Here is a 20,848-nt window from a genome sequence, read left to right on the forward strand (position 1 = left end):
ACAAAGATGCAAGTTAGGACAGCAAGGCAGCTAGTCTGAAAGGCAGAGTGCTGGAGGGTGGGAAGGCTCCACAGTGAGGGGGCTTTGGAGAACTGGAGAGAGAGTCCCGCTAGTCTTCAGCCAAGGCTGACCAAATCATGTCTGCGAGGACACTACCTGAGACCAAGAATATAACTGCAAGCAAGATAAAGGGACTGCTGGGACTTCCCTTGCAGTCCAGCGGTTGAGAGTCTGCCTTTCAATGCAAGGGTTGCAGGTTCGATCCTTGATCAGGGAACTAAGATCCCATGCATTTTGGGGCAACTGAGCCAGGATACTTCAACTAGGATGCAACACAGCCATAATTAATTATTTTAAAACTTCTAAAAAAAAAAAAGATAAAGGGACTACTTTATGGTACTCACACAGAGCCAGGAAGAGTTCTTGTCCCTCTGAACCAGAGTGGAAAACCTCATAAATCCTGAATACTCTGAAGAGTTTTTTTTTTTTCCCCCTTCAGTGATAAAAAGTCAGCCCGGTATTAAAGACTGCTTGAGAGTCCCTTGGAAAACAAGGAGATCAAACCAGTCAATCCTAAAGAAAATCAACCCTGAATACTCATTGAAAGGATTGATGATGAAGCTGAAACTCCGATACTTTGGCCACCTGGTGAGAAGAGCTGACTCATTAGAGAAGACCCTAACGCTGGCAAAGATTTAGGGTAGGAGGAGAAGGGGCAACGGAGAATGAGATGGTTGGATGGCATCACCGACTCAGTGAACATGAGTTTGAGCAAGCTCCAGGAGATGGTCAAGGACAGGGAAGCCTGGAGTGCTGCAGTCCATGGGGTCTCAAAGAGTCAGACACGACTTCAGTTCAGCTCAGTCGCTCAGTCATGTCCGACTGTTTGCGACCCCATGAACTGCACCATGCCAGGCTTCCCTGTCCATCACTAACTCCTGGAGCTTGCTCAAACTCATGTCCATCAAGTCAGTGATGGCATCCAACCATTTCATCCTCTGTTGTCCCCTTCTTCCCTGGTGTCATCCATCAGGGAAGCCCAAGAATACCGGAGTGGGTAGCCTATCCCTTCTCCAGTGGATCATCCCGACCCAAGAATTGAATTGTGGTCTCCTGTATTACAGGTGGATTCTTTACCAATTGAGTCACCGGGGAAGCCCAGACACAACTCAGTGACTGAGCAACAATAGCAGTCTCCACAAAAGCCAGATGAGAATGGTGAGCCCAGATGCTAACTCACCATGTCCAGCAGTTGCAGAATGAGCACCCACCTTGCTCCTCTGAACCAGCATCTCCACCCAAAACTCATGCGTTCGTCCCCCCAGCATCCACTGCAGCCTTCTGGAGCACAGGCATCCTGCTGTCATGATGAGGGTGGCCTGGCCAGGGCAGGGGCAGAAGCGGGGCAGCGGGCCCAGACAGAGGACAGTGACAGTCTGACCAGAGGCAGCAAGAGAAAGGGGAGGAGGTGCAAGTAAACGATGTGAACAGGGTAGAATCAGCAGGATGCTGTGACAGATTCTCTAGGGTTGGGGTCGGGGAAGTGAGTGTAGGAAGGCTGCTAGTGTGAATCCTGACTTCCGGCCTGAGCGGAAGGGAGGAGGCACTTCGGGTAGGGACAGATATGCAAGCTCAGAGGTAAACGTAGGGAGCGTGGTTTGGGTTGTGTAGGACTTGAAGAGCCTGCTGAACACTGAGAAAGAGGAACGTAGCCAAGAGTGCAGGTCTGGACGTCACAAGATATGGAGGAGGAAAAGGTCACCCAGGGATGGGGAGCAGGGGTCAGCATCACTCATGGAGGAAGGAAGAAGGATCCAGGAAGTCAGAGTTGTGGGAGCAGCGGGAAGAAGGACACAGGAGCCCCAAGAGCAGAGAGCATCAGGGAAAACAGAACACCAACAGCATCTGATGCCACTGCCATCGATTGATCGGGGAGATTAGAAGCCATTGCAGTTGGTAACAAGGGGGTCTCCAAGGCTCGTGGTAAGAAAATGTCAGAGGAGGATGATGGCAGAGCTGGCTGTGGCATTCTCCCTCCTTCAGGTCCCCGGCCTGGCGCTCGGCCGCTGGCACCGGCCAGGGTACCGAAGAAACACAACATCCTGGCTCCGCCTGGATCCTGGGAGATAAGCCAGGTCCCAGCACTTCAGAAATAATGGTCCAGCAGTGCACACTGGGGAAGACAAAGAAGCACGGCGCTAACAGACTGGAGATTCAAACCTTCTCTTTCTTCTCCTCCATCCCATACTCGTTCACAACAGGCTAGGCCCATGGCGCATCAAGTGTCTGGGGGTTAAGGCGCAGCTGCTCGAGAATGGAATCGCTCCAAGATCCAGGCCCACAGAGTCCAGAGACAAGAAGCTGAGACTGCCTCCCCCAGAGCCACCCGAACTGTGAGCCCTTCACATCTCTCAGACTTTATTTTCTTGGGCTCCAAAATCACTGTGGACAGTGACTGAAGCCATAAAATTAACAGACAATTTCTCCTTGGAAGAAAAACTATGACAAACCTAGACAGCATATTCAAAAGCAGGGACATCACTTTACTGACAAAGGTCTGTATAGTCAAAGCTATGATTTTTCCAATACTCATGTATAGATGTGAGGGTTGGACCATAAAGAAGACTGAACTCCTAAGAACTAATGCTTTTGAACTGTGGTGCTGGAGAAGACTCTTGAGTCCCTTGGACATCAAACCAGTCAAGTCTAAAGAAAATTGACCCTGAATATTCACTGGAAGGACTGATGCTGAAACTCCAATACTTTGGTCACCTGATGCGAAGAGCTAATTCATTGGAAAAGACCCTGATGCTGGGAAAGATTTAGGGCAGGAGGAGAAGGGGGCAACAGAGGATGAGATGGTTGGATGGCATCCCTGACTTAATGGATATGAGTTAGAGCAAACTCTGTGCTGCAGTCTATTGGGTCACAAAGAGTCAGACATGAACAACAACAGCAACACATCTCTCCTGCCTAAAAAAGAAATAGCCCTGGCTCTCAGCAGCTCAGAAGCCCCAGCCTGGGGAAGGGAGGCGGCTAAGCCAGCAGGCGGGGAGCAGAAGAGGAGGCGGAGGTTTCCAGAAGGTTTGCTCCCCAGCCTGGATAAACACCTCCCTATCGCCCTTTGTTCAAGTCAAGACCCTAGGAGAGGTCAGCTCCCCACCAAGCCCAGACTGGCGGCACCTTTTCCCTTCCTCCCAAACCTCCACTTTCTGCGCCACCTGCCACCGAGAGGGGAAAACATCTCTCGTGTTCAGCAGCATGAGTCCAGCACACGTGGGCACGTCTGGAAGGGGAGCCACGTGGAGCGTGGCGATGAGCTGTCTCCACCTCCGCTGACAACCCAGTAAAGGGGAAACGAATACAAAGTTGCCCGGGGAGGCACCTGGGGCAGCGGCGGAACCACAGCAAGGTTCATGACTTGCATAAAACATCCCCCGTTTCCAAAGGTGCTCAAGATCTGGTCTCCACCTAGTTCAGGGGTTCCCCGAATCCCCACGGACAGAGGAGCCTGGTGGGCTACAGCCCACAGGGTTGCAGAGAGTTGGACACGACTGAAGCGACTTAGCACGCACACATCAGGTGGGGTAGACGAGGACCAACTCAGGCATTTTTCACACGGGCGACTGAAACGCAGAGGGCAGACGGCACCAGAGTCAGGGCCTCGGGCTTCTGGGCTCTTTCCACACTACCTGGTACCCACCTAGGACCCGAGGAAACAGAGGGAAAAATACAGGAAGGCTGGGGCTGAGCCTCCTTGGGGCTTAGGATGGAGCCCAACTACCTGGACTAGGGCACACGCAGTACCTTCCAGAGGCGGGGTGGGGCCAGAGCTCTGGGCTCTGATGCTGAAGCAGAGCCACAAGAAGCAAGGGAGGTGGGCACAGGCTTGGCCGAGCATCAGGGAAGCCTCCAGTAAAACCATCAGAGCTGCCCTTGTGGACAGAACCCCAGGGCCCGGCTGTATCGGCAGCCCAGTCCGCTGGTTTGGCTTTCTTTCCCTCCTGGAGTTGGAAGCATCCTATTGTTAACTTTATAAACAGAAGAGTAAGTGGCAGTGCCAGTCTAAGACAACCATGAGTAAAGGAGACTCAGGAGAAGCTGGGCGAGAAGTCACGTTCCCCTGCAGAGTGCCAGCCCTTAAGCCGGAGCCTGGGGCTCCCAAGAGGCTGGGGCTGGGAGCCAGAGCCTCAGGGCAGTTCAGACCCCTGGTCTGGGCACAGTCACCCACTCGCCACCACAGCTCCTGCTCACATCAGCCAATGATGAGCATCAGGCCCAGTGGGGAAAAAATACACCAGCTGATGCAAACTTCTAACATCTGATGCAAACTGTGGTGCTGGAGAAGACTCTTGAGAGTCCCGTGGACTGCAAGGATATCAAACCAGTCCACCCTAAAGGAAATCAGTCCTGAATTTTCATTGGAAGGACTGATGCTGAAGTTGAAACTCCAATACATTGGCCACCTGATGCTGAAGCTGAAACTCAAATACTTTGGCCACCTGATGCGAAGAGCTGACTCATTTGAAAAGATCCTGGTGCTGGGAAAGATTGAAGGCAGGAGGAGAAGGGGACAACAGAGGATGAGATGGCTCAATGGCACCACTGACTCAATGGACATGAGTTTGAGTAAACTCTGGGAGTTGGCGATGGACAGGGAGGCCTGTCGTGCTGCAGTCCATGGGGTCACAAAGAGTCAGACATGAGTGAGCAACTGAACTGAACTGAACTGAAGCAAACCTTCAACTCTAGTGCTTCCAGTGATGTTTTTCAGGGGAGGCTTCATGGTCTCTCTGCCTCCTCCTTCCACCGCAGAAGTGCAGGGAATTCCCACAACCCAGGCACAGCCCTGACCTCCCCCAGCCCTTTCTGAGACTTAAGGCTTGCCTGTTCAGGAGGGTATTAAACATATGCCCTCCCAGGTGGCTCAGTGGTAAAGAATCCACCTGCAATGCAGGATAGGCAGCAGATGCAGTTTCGATCCCTGGGTCAGGAAGATCCCCTGGAGGAGGGGCAGGGCAACCCACTCCAGTATTCTTGTGTATAGAATTTCACAGACAGAGGAGCCTGATGGGCTACAGTCCATGAGGTTGCAAAGAATCAGATAGGACAAGCGACTGAGTACGCACACACTTGTTTATCTGAAAATCTCTTCCCCAGTTTGCATGACCGTCCCCTTCTCTCTGCAATCCTGCCTTTGCTGCTTGGCAGTAAATATCTTTCTGGGGCAACTTACCTGCAACCTTTCTTTGGGTTGGGGGATGATGACTATGACCTCCTTTTTAGGGGTTGCCATGCGACTGACTGACAGTCCCAACCAGTGTAGAAGGAAGGGGGCCATAATTTAAACACCAGCATCCATAGAACAGGCTTCCCTGGTGACTCAGTAAAGAATCTGCCTGCAATGCAGGAGATCTGAGTTTGATCCCTGGGTCTGGAATATCCCCTGGAGAAGAAAACGGCAACCCACTCCAGTATTCTTGCCTAGAGAATCCCATGGACAGAAGAGCCTGGAAGCCTGCAGTCCATGGTGCTGTAAGAGTCAGACGCAACTCATCAACTGAACCACCACCACCATCCATATAACACTGTCCATGCGGGAAAAGTACGTGTCACAATGGTCATTCATAGGACAAAAGCTTTCTAACCTTTAACAGGCATCAGCCCTTATGCTGGGTGCTGGGATCCAATGGTGAACAGCACAGACAGAGCCCCTGCCTTCACAAAGCTTATGGTGGACTTGTCAATGAGGAAGTCAGCCAGTGAGTACAGAGTGCTACACACTGCGACCAAGAATGCATGGGTAGGATCACATGGTGGAGAGTGGGGAGAGCTAAGTCTGACTTAAATGAGGGACTGGAATCAGGGAAGGCTTCCTGGAAGAGGTGGCATCTAAGGTGAGATCTGAAGGAAGAATGATGAAGGAAGGTGATGAGGGGAGGGAGGGAGGTGAGGGTAGCTGGAGTAGAGGGGAAGGACATCAGAGAACAGTGCTCTGGGGCATGAGCTTGCAGTCATCTAAGTCCTGGCAAGGAGGTGGGACCTTCTGCAGTGATAATGGAAAAGCCATTGAAGGCGTTTAAGGAGGGGAGTAGCACAGTCAGGCTGCCACTTCAGAATGCGGGTTCATGCTGCTATGAGGACAGACCAAAAAAAGGGGCTGCTGACGGTGGGGTGGGGTGCGCACCCAGGAGCAGATGCAGAGATTCAGGCAAGAGATGGGCGACTTGCCCAGGATGGCCAAAGTGGCATCTGAAAGAGGAAGACAAAGTCAGGGCAGAGGACAAGCCAAGGAGACGCAGCATCACTGGAATCGCTGGGGAGACGGGACTGGAGGCTTGTTCCTTGGGTGACTTCACACCCCAGGATGAGGACCAGGAAGAGGGGGCAGACGTGGGAAGAGGTGATGTTCCCGAGGGACCCTGTGAATCTGAGGTCCCCGAGAGGCACCGGGGTGGGTGCGTCCGGGGGGCAGCCAGACAGAACGGTCCAAGCTTGGGGCCCAGGTCTGGGCTGCAGCTGAGAAGCACCAGCATATTGGAGACAGGGCGTGAGGGGGTCTGGAGGTGGCGTGTAGAACAAGACAGGAAGGCCACCCACCCAAGGAAAACCCACCTGAAGTCACCCACCTGAGGAAAACAGCATCCGAGTTCCGTAACAAAGGTCGTGCACTGGCTGCAAAGCCGGGACTGTGGACCTTCCCGCCCCTGACACTCAGATCCCTCTCTATGATGTCTCCTCCCTGAAATCTTGTGCCCCACGTACAACACTCCCCACCACACTGGGTCACCATTCCCTGACTTTCTCAGAGCTCCAGGCCCGTGGTGAAGTGTGTATCTCATTCGTGTTACCTGCAATGAACTACAAACCACGAGTGATAAGTTCGTAAGCGCCGGAGCATGTGCTTCTACAGATGTCTGTCCATAACCCGCCCCCGCTACCTGGATGCGGTGGTTCACACCCACTCTGCACTGAAATCCGAAAGGACGCTTCATGCTTTGAACTGTAAATCTTCCCCTAAAAGCAAAACAAAAGCTGAGCAAATAAACTCAGAGTTACTACAAGGGGAGAAGGGAGAGAACATGTGTCAAGTTTCTTTTATTCTGTCGTGATCGTATTTAATCCTTGTTTGTGGACTGTGACGTGGGTTTTAATCCCACGGGGATGAAGATGAGACTCAAACTTGAGGCTGCCTCCAAAACCCTCCCCACCTGCATCCTGGGACCGCAGCTTTCATTCTGGAAAGTGGGGAGCAGAGAGACTTTCCAAGAGAAGGAAGTTGGCTGGTGTACATGTGACGCGCAGGTTTATCTCCTTTATTCATTCAATAAATATTCATCAGTTCCGCACTCGGTACCTGAAGGCGAGAGTTGAACTAATGTGCATTAATAGAGAACATCCCTTAATTAGGAGCCCATTTATGCTGGTGATGGGCTGCAATCATTTTCTGGGGATCCTCTGATTGCGCGTCCTCGGAGAGCGGCTGTCATAACTGCCTGTCAGGGCGCAATGAAGCCCTTGGAGGTCACAGGCTTGTGAGAATTGCAGCCTTTCATTTCCTGGCAGCCCCAGCCGTGAAGGGCCACCCCTTTCCCTTCCTCCAGCTAACAAGAGAGGATCCTTCACAACAGAGCTGCAGGTCAGGCCCTGATGGACACGTCTGCTAATCGCTGCTCCCTTTAGAGTGGTCTGCTCTTGGCAGTACCACCCTACAGTCAAGCCTCACCCCTGGTGAATACGCTCTCCTGGGCCCATGGACAAGAGGGCAGTGTGTTTAAACCTGTAATTAACACTCGACATGTGGAGGGAGACTGGGCCACACCTCTGTCCTCCCTCCCCTTCCGCCAGGCCTCAGTTTCCCTCTCGGGAATGTGGGGAGGGGAGCTCGATCAAGCCACTGACCAGTAGGAGTCACTCTCATCCCAGGAGCAGGGTTTGAGGGGGTCCCAGAGGAAGCTGAGAGGTCTGCAGTGGGTGCTCATCACTCCCCCCTTCTCTCCATCTCTAGGAGCTCCATGAGATTTTGTTTTCATGCTCTGGGTCTTGCGGACACCAGAGCCCTGGACCCCAGCATTAAGTGTGCATGTGGAGTGGGATAGCTAGGGCAGCCTGTGGGGCATGGAGGACCCCATCCCTCTTGAGAACGTTTGAACTTGTGAGTCCGTCACATCAGCAGGAGACAGCTTTTATTCATCTGTGTGTCCCCCTGCTCCTTCGAGACAATGCTGGAGAAGCCAGGATGATAAATCAGAGCTTGTCTTGAGCATCCCCCTGTGTGCCAATGTGAGCTTTACGTGAAGTCACTTGTTTAATCCTGGCAACAGCTTCATGGGAAAAAGTGCTACCGCCACGTCATGGATGATTAAACGGCACAGGTGATGGTGTAACATGTGCATGCCTGGGGCCCAACCGGGCCGAGGTCTGCACCCGGGCATGAACCCCAGGGCCTGTGCCCTGAACCTCCATACAAAACTGCCTTGGGCCCAAAAGCCAGTGACCCATGTGGCTTAATTGTTTGGAAGGTGCCCACAAAGTCTTCACCCCTCCAGTCCTCCAGAACAGCCCTTCATGGAAGCTGGCAGTGGGCTCATGATGCTACCACCACAATAAGTCTCTGGCTACAGGAGGAGAAGAGGATGACAGAGATGAGATGGTTGGATGGCATTACCGCCTCTATGGACATGAGTTTGAGCAGGCTCCAGGAATTGGTGATGGACAGGGAAGCCTGGCTTTCTGCAGTCCATGGGGCTGCAAAGAGTCAGACACGACTGAGTGACTGAACTACTGCTAAGCCAGACTCCTGGGAGGACCAGTGGATTGAACACAGGGAGCCAGGTACAGGCTGGAAGGCTCCGCCCTCTTCCACCCATGGATGTCACTCAGTACCTTCCAGCCCTCGGGCGGTGAGAGCTAGTGTGGAGCAAAAGTGAGGACAAACTTCCTGGTGGGATGGGGTAAAAGAGGAGAGAGAGGCCCCCATCAATAGCAAAGCCCCCGGCTCAGGAGCAACTCCATTCTGCTACTTAGGGCCCTATGAGTTTTGTTAAGATACCCAACCACTGTGTTTCCATTTCTTCAATTACAACACAGGAACAAGAAGAGTTGCTTTGCAATTTGTGCAAACTAAACAAGGCAATACACATGAAGCACTGAACACCATGTCCCGCACAAAATACAGACATGAACATGGCAGCTCTTGCTATGATGTTGCTGCTACTCAAGGAAAGCGGGCCCGGCCAAGGTGCTGGGGAGGTGGTGGAGGAGGTGGACAGTGGGTGGACAGCAGAAGAGAGACCACCTCTTTGATTTTGTAAGTATTTTGAGCCCTGTTCATTGTCATCTGCAAGTCACTCTCCACTCAGGCCTATGATGTGTTGGCTGAGGTCATGGGTTGAGTCGTCCCCCCAAAAGATGTACTGAAGCCCTAGCCACTGTCAGGGCTTCCCAGGTGGCTCAGTGGTAAAGAGGCCTGCGAGAGACTAGGGTTTGATCCCTGGGTCGGGAAGATGGACAATCCCCAGGAGAAGGAATGACAACCCACTCCAGTATTCCTTCCTGGGAAATCCCAGGGACAGAGGAGCCTGGTGGGGCTACAGTCCACAGGATCACAGAGAGTGGGACATGACTGAGCGACCAAACAACAACCCCTGTGACCTGTGAATCTGACCTCGTTCGTAAACAATGCAATCGAGTTAAGACGAGGCCATACCTGACAAGGTGGGCTCTGGTTCAATACGACTTGGCGTCCCTAGAAGAAGAGATAGAGGCATACAGGGAGAGGGCCAGGTGGAGGTGAAGGCAGAGAGGTAGTGCTGCACCTACGAACCACCGCATAGCTGACAACCACCAGAACCGAAGAAGAAGTCAGCAAACACAACCCCCTCAGAACCTCCGGCAGGATCCCCACCCTGCAGACGCCTGGATTTCAGGACATCTGGCCTCTGGAACCGGGAGACAATAAATTTCTGTTGTTGACGCCACCAGTTTGTGGTATTTTGTTGCAAGAGCCTCAAACAATGAAATAAATCTACAAAGATAAATTTTTTTAAAAAGTTCCTGTCGTGAAGTCTCTGCTATTGACTTCATCCCAAGAAAGAAGCTGGATAAACGTTAAGATTTAACGATGATCAGACAATGGCCTTTGGTCTAACTTTCAAAAATGTATACTTTGTTAGTCAAGAGCTTTTCCTGGCCCACTGGCGAGGATTTTGGGCTCAGGGGCATCACGGAACAAGAACTGTCCTGGCCACAGGTCCCCACCACCCCTGGGGCACAGCAGTGAGAACCGTGAAAGCAGGAGAGCAAAGTCTTTTCTTCAACTTTTCTTCGACTTCTTCCCAATCCACCATTCGTGGTTTCTCCAATTAATTTCTTCTCTTCATACTTGTTTTGAGTATCTACTCTGGTCCTCCTGCTGCCTTCACAGCCCCATAGAGTGAAGAAACCACAGGTCTCAGGGGCTAGAAAACCAGAGTTTGGGTTCCATCACTTACTCTCCGTGGGATCTTGGGCAAGTCACACTAACTTTCTGCGCTTTGGTTTCTTCATCTGCCCCATGGGAATAGGATGTAACTTGCTGTGTTATGTATGGTGTACAGGATGGAGCCTAGGTATGCACGAATGTAATATAGGATGGCACCCCTTACATGAGACGATAGATGCCAAAGCATTTGGAGGGTCATATGAAAGGGAGAGATATCTCATTATGCACAATTCCTAGATCTTACATAGGGTAACAATTAGTTTTTAGTATTCTGTATCAGCATACACCAGAAAACTAGTGCCAAATATAAAAAGCAATCAATTAGCGGCTGAAGAAGGTGGAAATGTGTTGACTTAGGAGGAGATATGGTATCGACACCAACACTGAGGAACTTTGGTGTTGGAAAAGTTTTCCCGCCTCTTAAATAACTTAAAGTTCCCATCCGGCTCTAAGAGTCCATGACTTTATGAAAATGTATACATTGAGCTATTTGCTTGTATAAAATTACATTTTAAAAAGAAATCCTTACGGACTTCCCTGGCAATCCAGTGGTTAAGAATCCGCCTGCCAATGCAGGGGACATGGGTTCAATCCCTGGTCCGGGAAAATTCCATATGCCGCGAGGCTACTAAGCCTGCGCTCCACAACTATTGAGCCCACTGTCCAGAGCCCAGGAGCCACAACTACGGAAGCCGGCATGCTCTAGAGTCGCGCACACATCTGCCACTGCAGTGAGCAGCCCGCACACTGCAACCAGAGAAAGCCCTCATGGAGCAACAAAGACCCAGTGCAGTCGAAAATAAAAATGAGTTAAAAAAAAAATGATCGTTACTTATGGGTCACCCGTTACAAATCTGGGGAAAGTTGTGATGCCTGAGGGACTTCTAATAACAAAATAGAAAAGCCTTTTGGTGTGTGGAACATCCAACCATCTGGGTACCCCTGGAGGGGTATATCTTCTCAACCCCACCTCTCCTGGTTAGTCCAGAATTTCAGAGGAAGGGGCTGGCATCACTCAGAACAGAGTTTAGTAGAGAGGGTGACAGCCCTTATGTAGCCCCAAATGCAAAGGCAACCAGACAGTCTTTAATTTCCTTTTAGAACAGAATAAACCAAAGTGACTCCCGTGGCAATGAAGAGGTGGAGCTCAGACCTAAGAACTTCCTGACTGAAAATGCACAAGGAGTTTGGGGAAGCTGCCTTCTCTGAAGCTCTGTAACTAGCAACCAAGGGGCCAACTGCATCGTGGGTGCAGGAAGTGGGCTCGGGATGGTCCTTGCTGCCCGAGCTTCCTCTCCTCTGGCCAAACCTGTGGACTACTGGACAGCAATGCCTGCCCATCACACAGCACCACCATCCACTTCCAGTTACCTTGGCAGCTCACATCTCGCAACGCTGCCCATTCTTCCCCTGCTGGCACAGGAGAAGCCAAGGTGTAAATGCTGTTTTTACAGATTTTTTGCATGTTCTACGCCGGAATGTGATAATCACTTCACATCGCAGTTAGCACAGAGGAGGAAATGAAAACCGCTCCCGAATCAGAGACAGGAGTGTGGTTTCACCCTCTCTGACAGCCAAAAGCCCAATGGAGGACACTCTCAAGAGCCAAATTTCCCAGGAGGAAAACAAAACAAAACAAAACAAACGTGAGTACCTTCTTAATTATCCTGAGCTCAGTTCAGGACTAAAATACGTGTTTGATGAGGGAGGAGAAATGCATGCAGACCATGGTTTTGGGGACCATTTCAGCTGGAGAAACGAGAGCAGGAGTGAGTCCATCCTGTTGGCACTTTCCCGGAGAGGCTCTTAAAACCTGACGGCTTGACGGTGATTGTGAAGGCCTCTGGAGCTCACGAGGCTCTAAACCCTTTGCATGAATTAATTCATTCAATCATTGCAACAGCTTTACGAGGCCCAGAGAGGTTAGGGGCGCCTTGTTCATCACAACAACACATCTACTGAGTTCAGAGTAAAAGCCAGGCAGTCTGGCTCCAGAGCCCCACGCTAGTTAGAAAGAGACACAATGTGGATCCCAGAGAAGTGGACTTGGGTCCTGCCAACTCTTGTCCTCTTCCTCCTCCTCATCCTCTCACTTTTGTGCTATAGGACCACACACTTAGGTGAGAAACCCTGAGAAGAGGGATCCATCAGCCAAAACCACCAACTGGCCCCACATCAGAATGCAGCCCCAGTCTCCCCGTAACTCACAGGAGCAGCACCCGTTGGTACCCCAACCCCTGTGCCCCAGCCCGTAAATATTCTCTCTCTCCTTGGACCAGTAAGTCAAGATGACATTCAAAAACCAGTCTCCAAAATGACTCCTTTGCTAAAACTGTTTTCACACCCATGGAGGCTTCCCTTTGAGATGCTGAAACCCCAGTCGGGGAAGTCGGCACCATAAATAATGCATCAGGCTTTCACCGAGAACTGGTAAAGCAAGCTGCAGCCTCCAAAGCGTCCACCATCGCCCACGGCTCCTAATTGGGCATTGTGATTAATCCATTTATTTGCTATTCAGACGAACACCCCATAGGAAGAGTCAGTCATTACCAACCATTAAGTAGGAACACGGGTAACCAAAATGTACCCTGGCTTGGAGCTTTGCAGCACCTTAATTCCCAGAATCTCCTCTCATTTTGTGTTTTCCAAGTCCACAAGAACCTAAGCACAAACGTGGGAGATAGGAGGCCCAGTTTGCAGAAAGTGATTAAGACCCAGAAGGCTCACGAATTTGTTCATAATCCTATGAATCAGTCAACATTTGTCAACGATTTTAATTTACTCTGCGTCAGGCCCAGTGTCAGAACAGGGTAGACCTGCTCCCCACACCCTGAAAGTTCTTTATCCAACTGGAAGTGATGTCGCCCTGTCGTGTCTGACTCTTTGCGACCCAATGGACTGTAGCCTATCACGCTCCTCCGTCCATGGGATTTTTCCAGGCAAGAGTACTGGAGTGGGTTGCCATTTCCTTCTCCAATCCAACTGGAGAAACAGATATATAAAAATGCAATTATCTTGTAACAGGCAAAGTGAGAGATAGGTATTAGGAGCACAGAAGAAGGAGAGGAACACTCCATCTCCATAGGGATGCAGGATATATGGAAGAGCTATTTAAATCCGTTTAAATGGAAGGCTGCACAGAGGAAGTGACCTTTGTGTTGAGTCCTGCAAGTTGAGGAAGATTCCCCACCACCACCCCCAGAGAGAAAGAGGGGGAAAGAGCAGCCCAGGTAGAGGAACCAGGATGTGCAAAGGCATTCAGGCATGAAGTTGGTGTTTGCAGAGAACCGCATGGGGCAGATACGGAAGGGTTAAGGACATCAAGCTTTATCCTGTGTCCTAAAGGGAACAGGGCGACAGGGTAAGTTTTGACAACGCTGTCTGCTCTTGAGCAGATCTGTGCTTCTGAAAGCCCATCGAACAGTGATGACAAGGCTGGACTAGAGAAGAGGACAAGGGGAAAGTGCCTGCTGCCTGAGTGAGGGTGTTGGCTTCGCAAGCACGGTGGGCTGAAGAAGAGACTCTCTAGAGTCTGGTGGACACTCTAGGAGGTTCTGAAGGCACGTGTGGAGCAGGGGAGAGGGAGAAGAGGCTGCCAGGAGGGGATGCCTGGGGGTTGATGCCTTCAGCTGAGGAGGAGAAGCGCCCCTGAGGGAGGGAGCTAGAGAAAGTGGCAACAAGGTTGGCTATGTCCGCCACTCCCCCCCCCCCTTCCCCGAAAGCTGCACCCAGAGTGCCCTCGGCCCCAGCTCCAAACCTGTCTGGTCAAGGGAGGCTCTGCTCACAGATAAGTTTTATTCCCTGCTCTCCTTCCTGCATAGCTATTAGAATATTTCTCCCTACCTTTACCTTGTAAGTGATTACTTGCTCCCTGTCCTCCTTGCCTGTCCCAACACAGCATCTCTTCCTTCCCAAACATCCTCTCTCCCCATCCTCTTGCCTGCTCCCATCCACACATGACATTGTTTTAGAAGTAACCATGTAGGGACTTCCCTGGTAGTCCAGTGGTTAAGACTCTACACTTCCATTGTGGGGGGGGGGGGGGTGGCAGTTTCGATCCCTGGTTGGGGAACTAAGATCCATATGCTGCATGGTGCAGTGGAAAAAAGAATTGAGGTAGTAGTATAGGGCAAAGGGCAGCGAGTCAGAAGTAGGGGCAGTCTGTGCTCCAAGGCTGTCCTAGCCGGTCAGGTAACATTTAGAACTTGCTGGACCTCTCTGCCTCAGCATCCTCATCTGTAAAATGGGGCTAAGCAATGAATTCTAACCTTCTCTTATCTCACAGGATTATGGTGAGGATAAAATGAGATAAAGTGCTTGCAAACCACACCAACAAAAGTCAGGAAAAGGTGCTACTGAATGATCTAGATCAGTCAGCACTACTGTCCACCAAACTGAGTTCCTTGAGGGCAGTGGCCTAGTGTCTTTATCTTTGGGTCTCGGGAACCTAATTATTCCTGGCACAGAGTTAGTATTTGATAAAGATATGCTGAATTGAGAACAAGGAGAGCTACCACCATAGACACACACACACATACACCCCAAAGCATCCTTGCTTCTCTCTCACCATAAATTCAGGCAAACCCACAGCACCCCACTTTTGGAAGTACTGCTCTAGTCCTGGCTCATTCCAAAAACAGGCAGTTCCTGGAATAAAACCAAGCGATTGTCACGCTGCCTGGATGCCTCCACCGGGCACGTTGGCCCAAGTCTGAATTCCTCCCTTTCTCCAGGAAGCTGCGAGGAACTGAACCCCAGACTCACTCCCCGCCCGGGAGCCCCAGCTGGATCTGCCCCTCCCCCTGTGTGCCAGGCGTGCGACGTGGGTTGTTATTTTTTTTTTTCCCCTCACAGGAGCTCGGCCGCCTCTACTGCTGTTTTCATTGATGCCTTGAGCAGAGCTGGCATGTGCAACCGCCGAGAAGGGGGAGCGTTGGAGCTGCGGGGGAAGCAAGTAAAAATAGCCTGGCGCGCGCACACGCGGCGCTCTGCCTGCTCCGGACGCCTTGAACCTTGGCCGAGGTGGGGAGCTCACCACAAGGAGCTCACTGCGGACGCTGGCCGAGGTCTGTGCCCGCACCCCGCGGGCAACAACAACAAGAGTGCGGGGGCCAGAGACCCGTGAAAACTTTTTTTTTTTTGGCGGTGGGCCGGGAAAAGCTGTTCCTTGCTGCCACAGGGCTGCAGGGACTGCTACGTGCCCGCTGGGCCAACGGATTACAGAAGTGCGGCCTTGACTCGGAGCTATTTTTAGAAACCACTTCTGCGGGTGGGCGATCGCAGTGAGGAGGGCGAGGGGTTCAGTACAGGCGAGCTCTCCGCGTCGCGCTACACAGCATCCTAAATGCCCGCTCGCCGGTGGGGGACCGGGAGGAGCCCCACACGCGCTGGCTTCGCCCTAACTCAAGGAGACACTGTAGCTCCTGGACGCCCCACTGCTCTCCCCCGGAGCATTTTTTGCTTCGAAATCGACAGGATGCGTGCTGCTTCTAGTTTCTTGGAGAACGAGGGTTTATAAAAGCTTTGCTGCCTCCGCGGTGGGGTAGAGGGTTAGCTGCAGTTCAGACCTGGAGGGAAGACGGTTGGGAAGGGTCTCTGCCGCTTTGGGCATCCCACGGACGGAGGGACAATCCCCGCGCGCCACACCTCCGTCCCCGCCCCACGCTGCATATGGGCAACCATCTGTGAAAGGCACGGCAGCCCCACCAGACACCCGGCTATTAATAGAGCCCGGGAGTTTGTTCTCTGTCTTTTTCCTGCCACCGAGTAAGGGATGATCTTCACACACACACACCCCACTCCGCCCCCGCCCCGTCGCACCGTTCCTCCAGGAAGGTAAGGGGGCTGCCCACGCGGATCCCCTGCGTGACTACAGGTGCCCGGAGTCTATGGGCTGAACCAGGGGTCATGACAGCAGAGTCAGAGCGAGGACAGGAAACCCAGCCTTTGGTCGGTCTCGGGACGCTGGGCTCTTGGCGGCTCCGAGCCAACTCGAGAGTCGAGAAAGGGCAGCTGCCGGGCTGCCGGAGGCGGGGGGGCCAGAGCGCAATTTGCGGAGCTCCCACGACCTCCTCCTCCAAGCTGCTGCGGCGCGGCGCGCAGCCCCCACCGCGCGCGCGGGCTCGGCTGCGGCAGGCGCGGGCGCTGTCCGCGGTACTGAAGGTGGCGGCGGCCCGAGCTCCCTCCCCGGGTTAGCGCCCCCCGAAGTGGCTCGTAGGTCCCGGTTTGCGGACCACTCCCCCGCCCGGGTCTGGGCGCCAGGGTCTGTCGGCGGTGCCCCTGCCCCACCCCAGCGCGGCTCGGCACTCCTGAGGCCCAAAGCTCTCCGCGGTACCGCGGGGGCCAAAAGCGCGAGCTTGAAGGGTGACGGCCCGGAGGGATGGTCCAGGCCCTGCATGGAAACAACCTGGCCCCTGGGTCGCCCATCCCGGTTTGGCACGGTCCGCCGCTCTGGAGCCCTAACGGAACCCACAGAGGAGAGGGCAGGGGAGCGCGGCCGCCCAGGGCTTGGGACTCGGGGTTGGGGGGTGGGGGCGGGCGCGAGCGAGCAGCGGGTGGCAGGAGAGGGAGATGGGGTAAGAGCGACTCTTTTGCATTTTTCAAGAGGGAGGGGTCCAGAGACAGGCACCGTCTTTCCCCCACCCAGCACACACACACACATCACGCACACACACACAGACGCGCAAGCGGCCGGCTGGAGCAAGCGGGATGGAGCTGAGAAAGTTTTGGCACCGGGAGCGGCGCGGCGCGCGCGGGGGTCTGGGCGGCCGCGGGGTGGCCCGGCGGCCGCGGGGTGGCCGGGCCGGCCTCTGGCCTCCTTACCTCGGTGCTCTCGGCCGCGTTCTCCGCCATCTTCCTCCTTAGGAGCAAGCAGCGGGAGGAATGTTTCATGCCCATAAGAGCCAGCGAGGGTTTGGTGGCACAGTGATGGGAGAAAGAGAGAGCGGGTGTCGCTTTAAAAGAGAGAGAAAGAGAGAGAATGGGAGGGAAAAAAAAAAAAGCCCAACCCAGCCCCTCTGCCGGAGCGTCGGCCGGTACCATCAACGGCGGTAGGGTCTTCCCTGCCGAGTCCACTTTGTTTTATTCTCTTCGGAGTCCAGTCCCTCGCACAGATCCGAGCGGCTCAGGCGCCCGCGACCCCCTCCCCGCCCCTCTCCGGCCGCGCTGCGGGCCCGGCAGGCGGGAGGCAGCCCCCGAAGGCTCCGCGGCGGCGGCGGCGGCGCCTCGCCGGCTGCTCTGCTCGCAAAGTCCGGCCGGCCGAGGCAGCCGGCAACTCCTCTCAACTTCTGCCGATCGGCGGGCGAAGCCACACGCTCCCTGCGTGTCCCTCCCGGGGGCTGAGCCGGTGAGTGGGGGCGGGGAGGAGGCTGGGCCGGGCGGGCGGTGGCTGGGCGCAGACCGAGGGCTCCTGCGCCCCGGGGCCGCCCCCTCGCCCGGGCTCCGGGGTCTCTGGGCCGCCTGCGCTGCCCGTCGCCGTAGACAACTTGCAGGGGGTGGGGTGGAGGGGAGCGAGGGCTGCGCGGACGCGGCTGGGCCGCGCTCGAGGCTCGGAGAAGGCAGGCGCGCCGGAGCTGGGCGCTGGCAGGTCCTCAGCCCCGGTGTGCGTCCTCCCCGCCCCCCAGGACCGGTGCTGGGCAAGGCTGGGCCACGGTCACCTCGCCCCCACCCCACCCCATCCCACCCCCTCTCCTGCTCCGCTGCCAATTCCTGGATGCTTCCTTGGCGTTTGGGGTTTGGGAGCAAAGGGGTGACTGTCTGGATGAGGGAGGGTCCTTAACTCCTTCAACTCTAGGGCCAAGTGTGGCATCACCATCCTTTTTTTCTCCCACTCTGCCTCTCCTAGGGTTTGGGGCCCCCAGCCTCTCTGGGAAGGTGGGGCGAAGGTTCAGCCAGAAGTGGCTTGGAAAAGAGGGTGGGAGGAAGTCAAGGGGTGACCTGCAGCCGACCTCCCCCTCCCAAACTTCAGTCTTCCCTGGCACTCCCCTGCCCACACATCTCTCTTCTCCCTCCTCACCCCTCCCCCAGCATCACCAGATTTTGAAGTCCCTTTTATGGGAGAGAAGGAGGATGTCACGTACCCATTAGGATTCTCTTGATCCTTTTTTAAGGGAGTTTGGGCGGTAGCAGGGGGTGTGAATTTTTATACAATGCATTCCTGTCTTCACTTTGAGAGCTTCTTTTTCTCTTAGTGGCCATCTGTCAGGCTGGTGGGAAACAGAGCCGGGCTGGGGGGGGGCGGGTGGGGGGCATTCTGTGTCTCCCATTTCAACAGGCCAACTTGGGGCTGATTCCTTCAAAGACAGCTGTACTTTTAAAGCTTTCACTTCACAAGTCAAGGGCAGGGACCCCAAAGGGGCTTCTTGGTCCTCCTGGTGCTCTACACTTCACCCCCACGCTGGCCCAGGGAGAGCAGTCCTGCATGCATGCAGGGGTGTTTTTTTAGCATCACCTTTGACAGCTGGGAGTCGTGAGCATGATTGTCCTCAACTAACCCCAGCATCCATTGAAGAAATGGGCCAGAAACTAAAGAGGTTTCCATCACCTGCTCCTGGGGGGAAAGAGGATGCCTTGCAGTAAGAGTGAGCAAGACATTTGAGTTCCTGGTGATTTTGTGTGTGTGTGTTTACTTAAGGAGTAAATTTAAACGAATGACCTTAACTTCCTTAACCCTATCCTTTCTCAGACCACAGACCTGGGTGAGTGACCAGAGTCTTTGGTGACACCTGGTCATTCTCCTCCCCTTTCACATCCTGCCAGTGTGCCAAAGGTTAGGGGTGGGGGTGGGGTAAATGAGCTGAATTTTAAAGAATGACCTTTACCCTCTGGAACCCTGTTTTCTCTAAGCATCTTTCTCAGAGACAGAAGATCTTGAGACATATGATCTTCCGCTGGGAGAGGCTCAGCACTTGTAAGATAAACGGAAACCAGAAACGATCTTCCCACTTCTTCAGTCCCATCCTGTCGTTTTTTCGGGCAAGGACCCTGTGATCCTTCAGCTCGCTGACGGAGAATCTGAGATGAGCTCCCCAGCCCCTGGCTTCCAGTCCAGCATTCTCCCCTCACCCCACCCCATGCCACCCCACACTGCTGCAGCCTGTGCAGGGAATCCATTCTGTGACTAACCGGGGCGGGGAGAGAGGTTCAGACAAGCTCCCACCAAAATAGGCTGCTGCCTGTGCGTGATTATGTTGCTATGAGAACCTCAGTGGGTGTGTTTCCTCCGTTCTCTGTTGAAATCTCTCGCTTGGCTTCTCCCCAGGCACAGCTCCCCTCAGAATGGGGAGCAGAGAGGCTGAGATGGGAGAGCTGTGTTCTCATGGCAAAGAGTGTCCTAGTCCAACGTATCCAACCCCGAGCCAGCCTGGGGTGGTGCCTCAGTTGCCGAGGCCACCAGGGTGGCTCCAGAGTGCCTGGAGGACCAGACTGGGCTGTCTGAAAGTGGATACTCCTGTCCTCTGCGGAGCCACCTTGGAGCAGAGAGCAGTGGCCCCTTCTATGCTCCCACCTCATTAATCGCTACTTTAAAAGACTAGGTTTGGGGGTAAATTGCTACACAGCAAAAGGTGACCTGAACACATCTCCTGGAGTTGTGAAAAGTCATAAGGTATTTAAGGTGCCCAACACACAGTAGGCATTTTGTGGTACCATTTCTCTCACCATCCCCACTGTTCACAAGGATTTCGGTGTTTCTCCATATCTTTTGCACAAGTATATCAGCATACTCCTTTGCAGGATTAATGTAGTCATTCCACCAAGCACTTACTGGGCAGCACTTTTATACCTAGCTCATGAGTAGGCACAAGGCTTTAGCAATAGGCAAGGACACTGGAATGACCATTGAGGAGGTCTTAATCACCTTGGATGCACCTGCATGTGTTCAGTCGCTAAGTTGTATCTGACCCTTTGCAACTCCAACGACTCTGTCCTTGGAGTTTCCCAGGCAAGAATACTGAGTGGGTTGCCATTTCCTCTTCCAGGGGATCTTCTCAATCCAGGGATCAAACCCCCATCTCCTGCGGATTCTTTATCACTGAGACAACTGGGAAGCCCTTAATCACCTTGGATGTTTTGAAATATACAGAACTTTTGTAGAAGAGCTTTCTTTGGAAAGGACTCTGGTGGCAGGCAAGCAGGCCTATGGCCAGGGGTATAGGGGAGCTCTCCAGGGTGTGAGTTAAATGTGTGGTCTGTACAGTAAATCCTATGTGGTAAAGAGATCCCTAAGACTAATTTTGCTGTTGTCATTTTTCTTACACCAGGTCTTCAATGCAACAAAATGGATTGAATAGTACAAGTAAAATGCTTAGAACATGCCTGGCTCATGGTAAGATCATGGACACTACACTCACATTTCCAAGACCCTGA

The 20,848-nt window shown here is 53.4% G+C and overlaps 1 protein-coding gene across 1 annotated transcript in view; it reads right to left on the bottom strand.

The window, feature by feature from the left end:
• Positions 1–17,415, bottom strand: part of PRMT8 (protein arginine methyltransferase 8) — a 69,880-nt gene extending 52,465 nt beyond the window's left edge. Inside the window, exon 1 of the mRNA XM_065923458.1 lies at positions 17,306–17,415. Within this exon, the coding sequence (XP_065779530.1) occupies positions 17,306–17,380 (75 nt within the window). The 5' untranslated portion in view covers positions 17,381–17,415. The remainder of the gene's footprint in view (positions 1–17,305) is intronic.
• Positions 17,416–20,848: the final 3,433 nt, after the last annotated feature.

This window comes from Muntiacus reevesi, chromosome 1, assembly GCF_963930625.1.
Source record: "Muntiacus reevesi chromosome 1, mMunRee1.1, whole genome shotgun sequence".
NCBI lineage: Eukaryota > Metazoa > Chordata > Mammalia > Artiodactyla > Cervidae > Muntiacus > Muntiacus reevesi.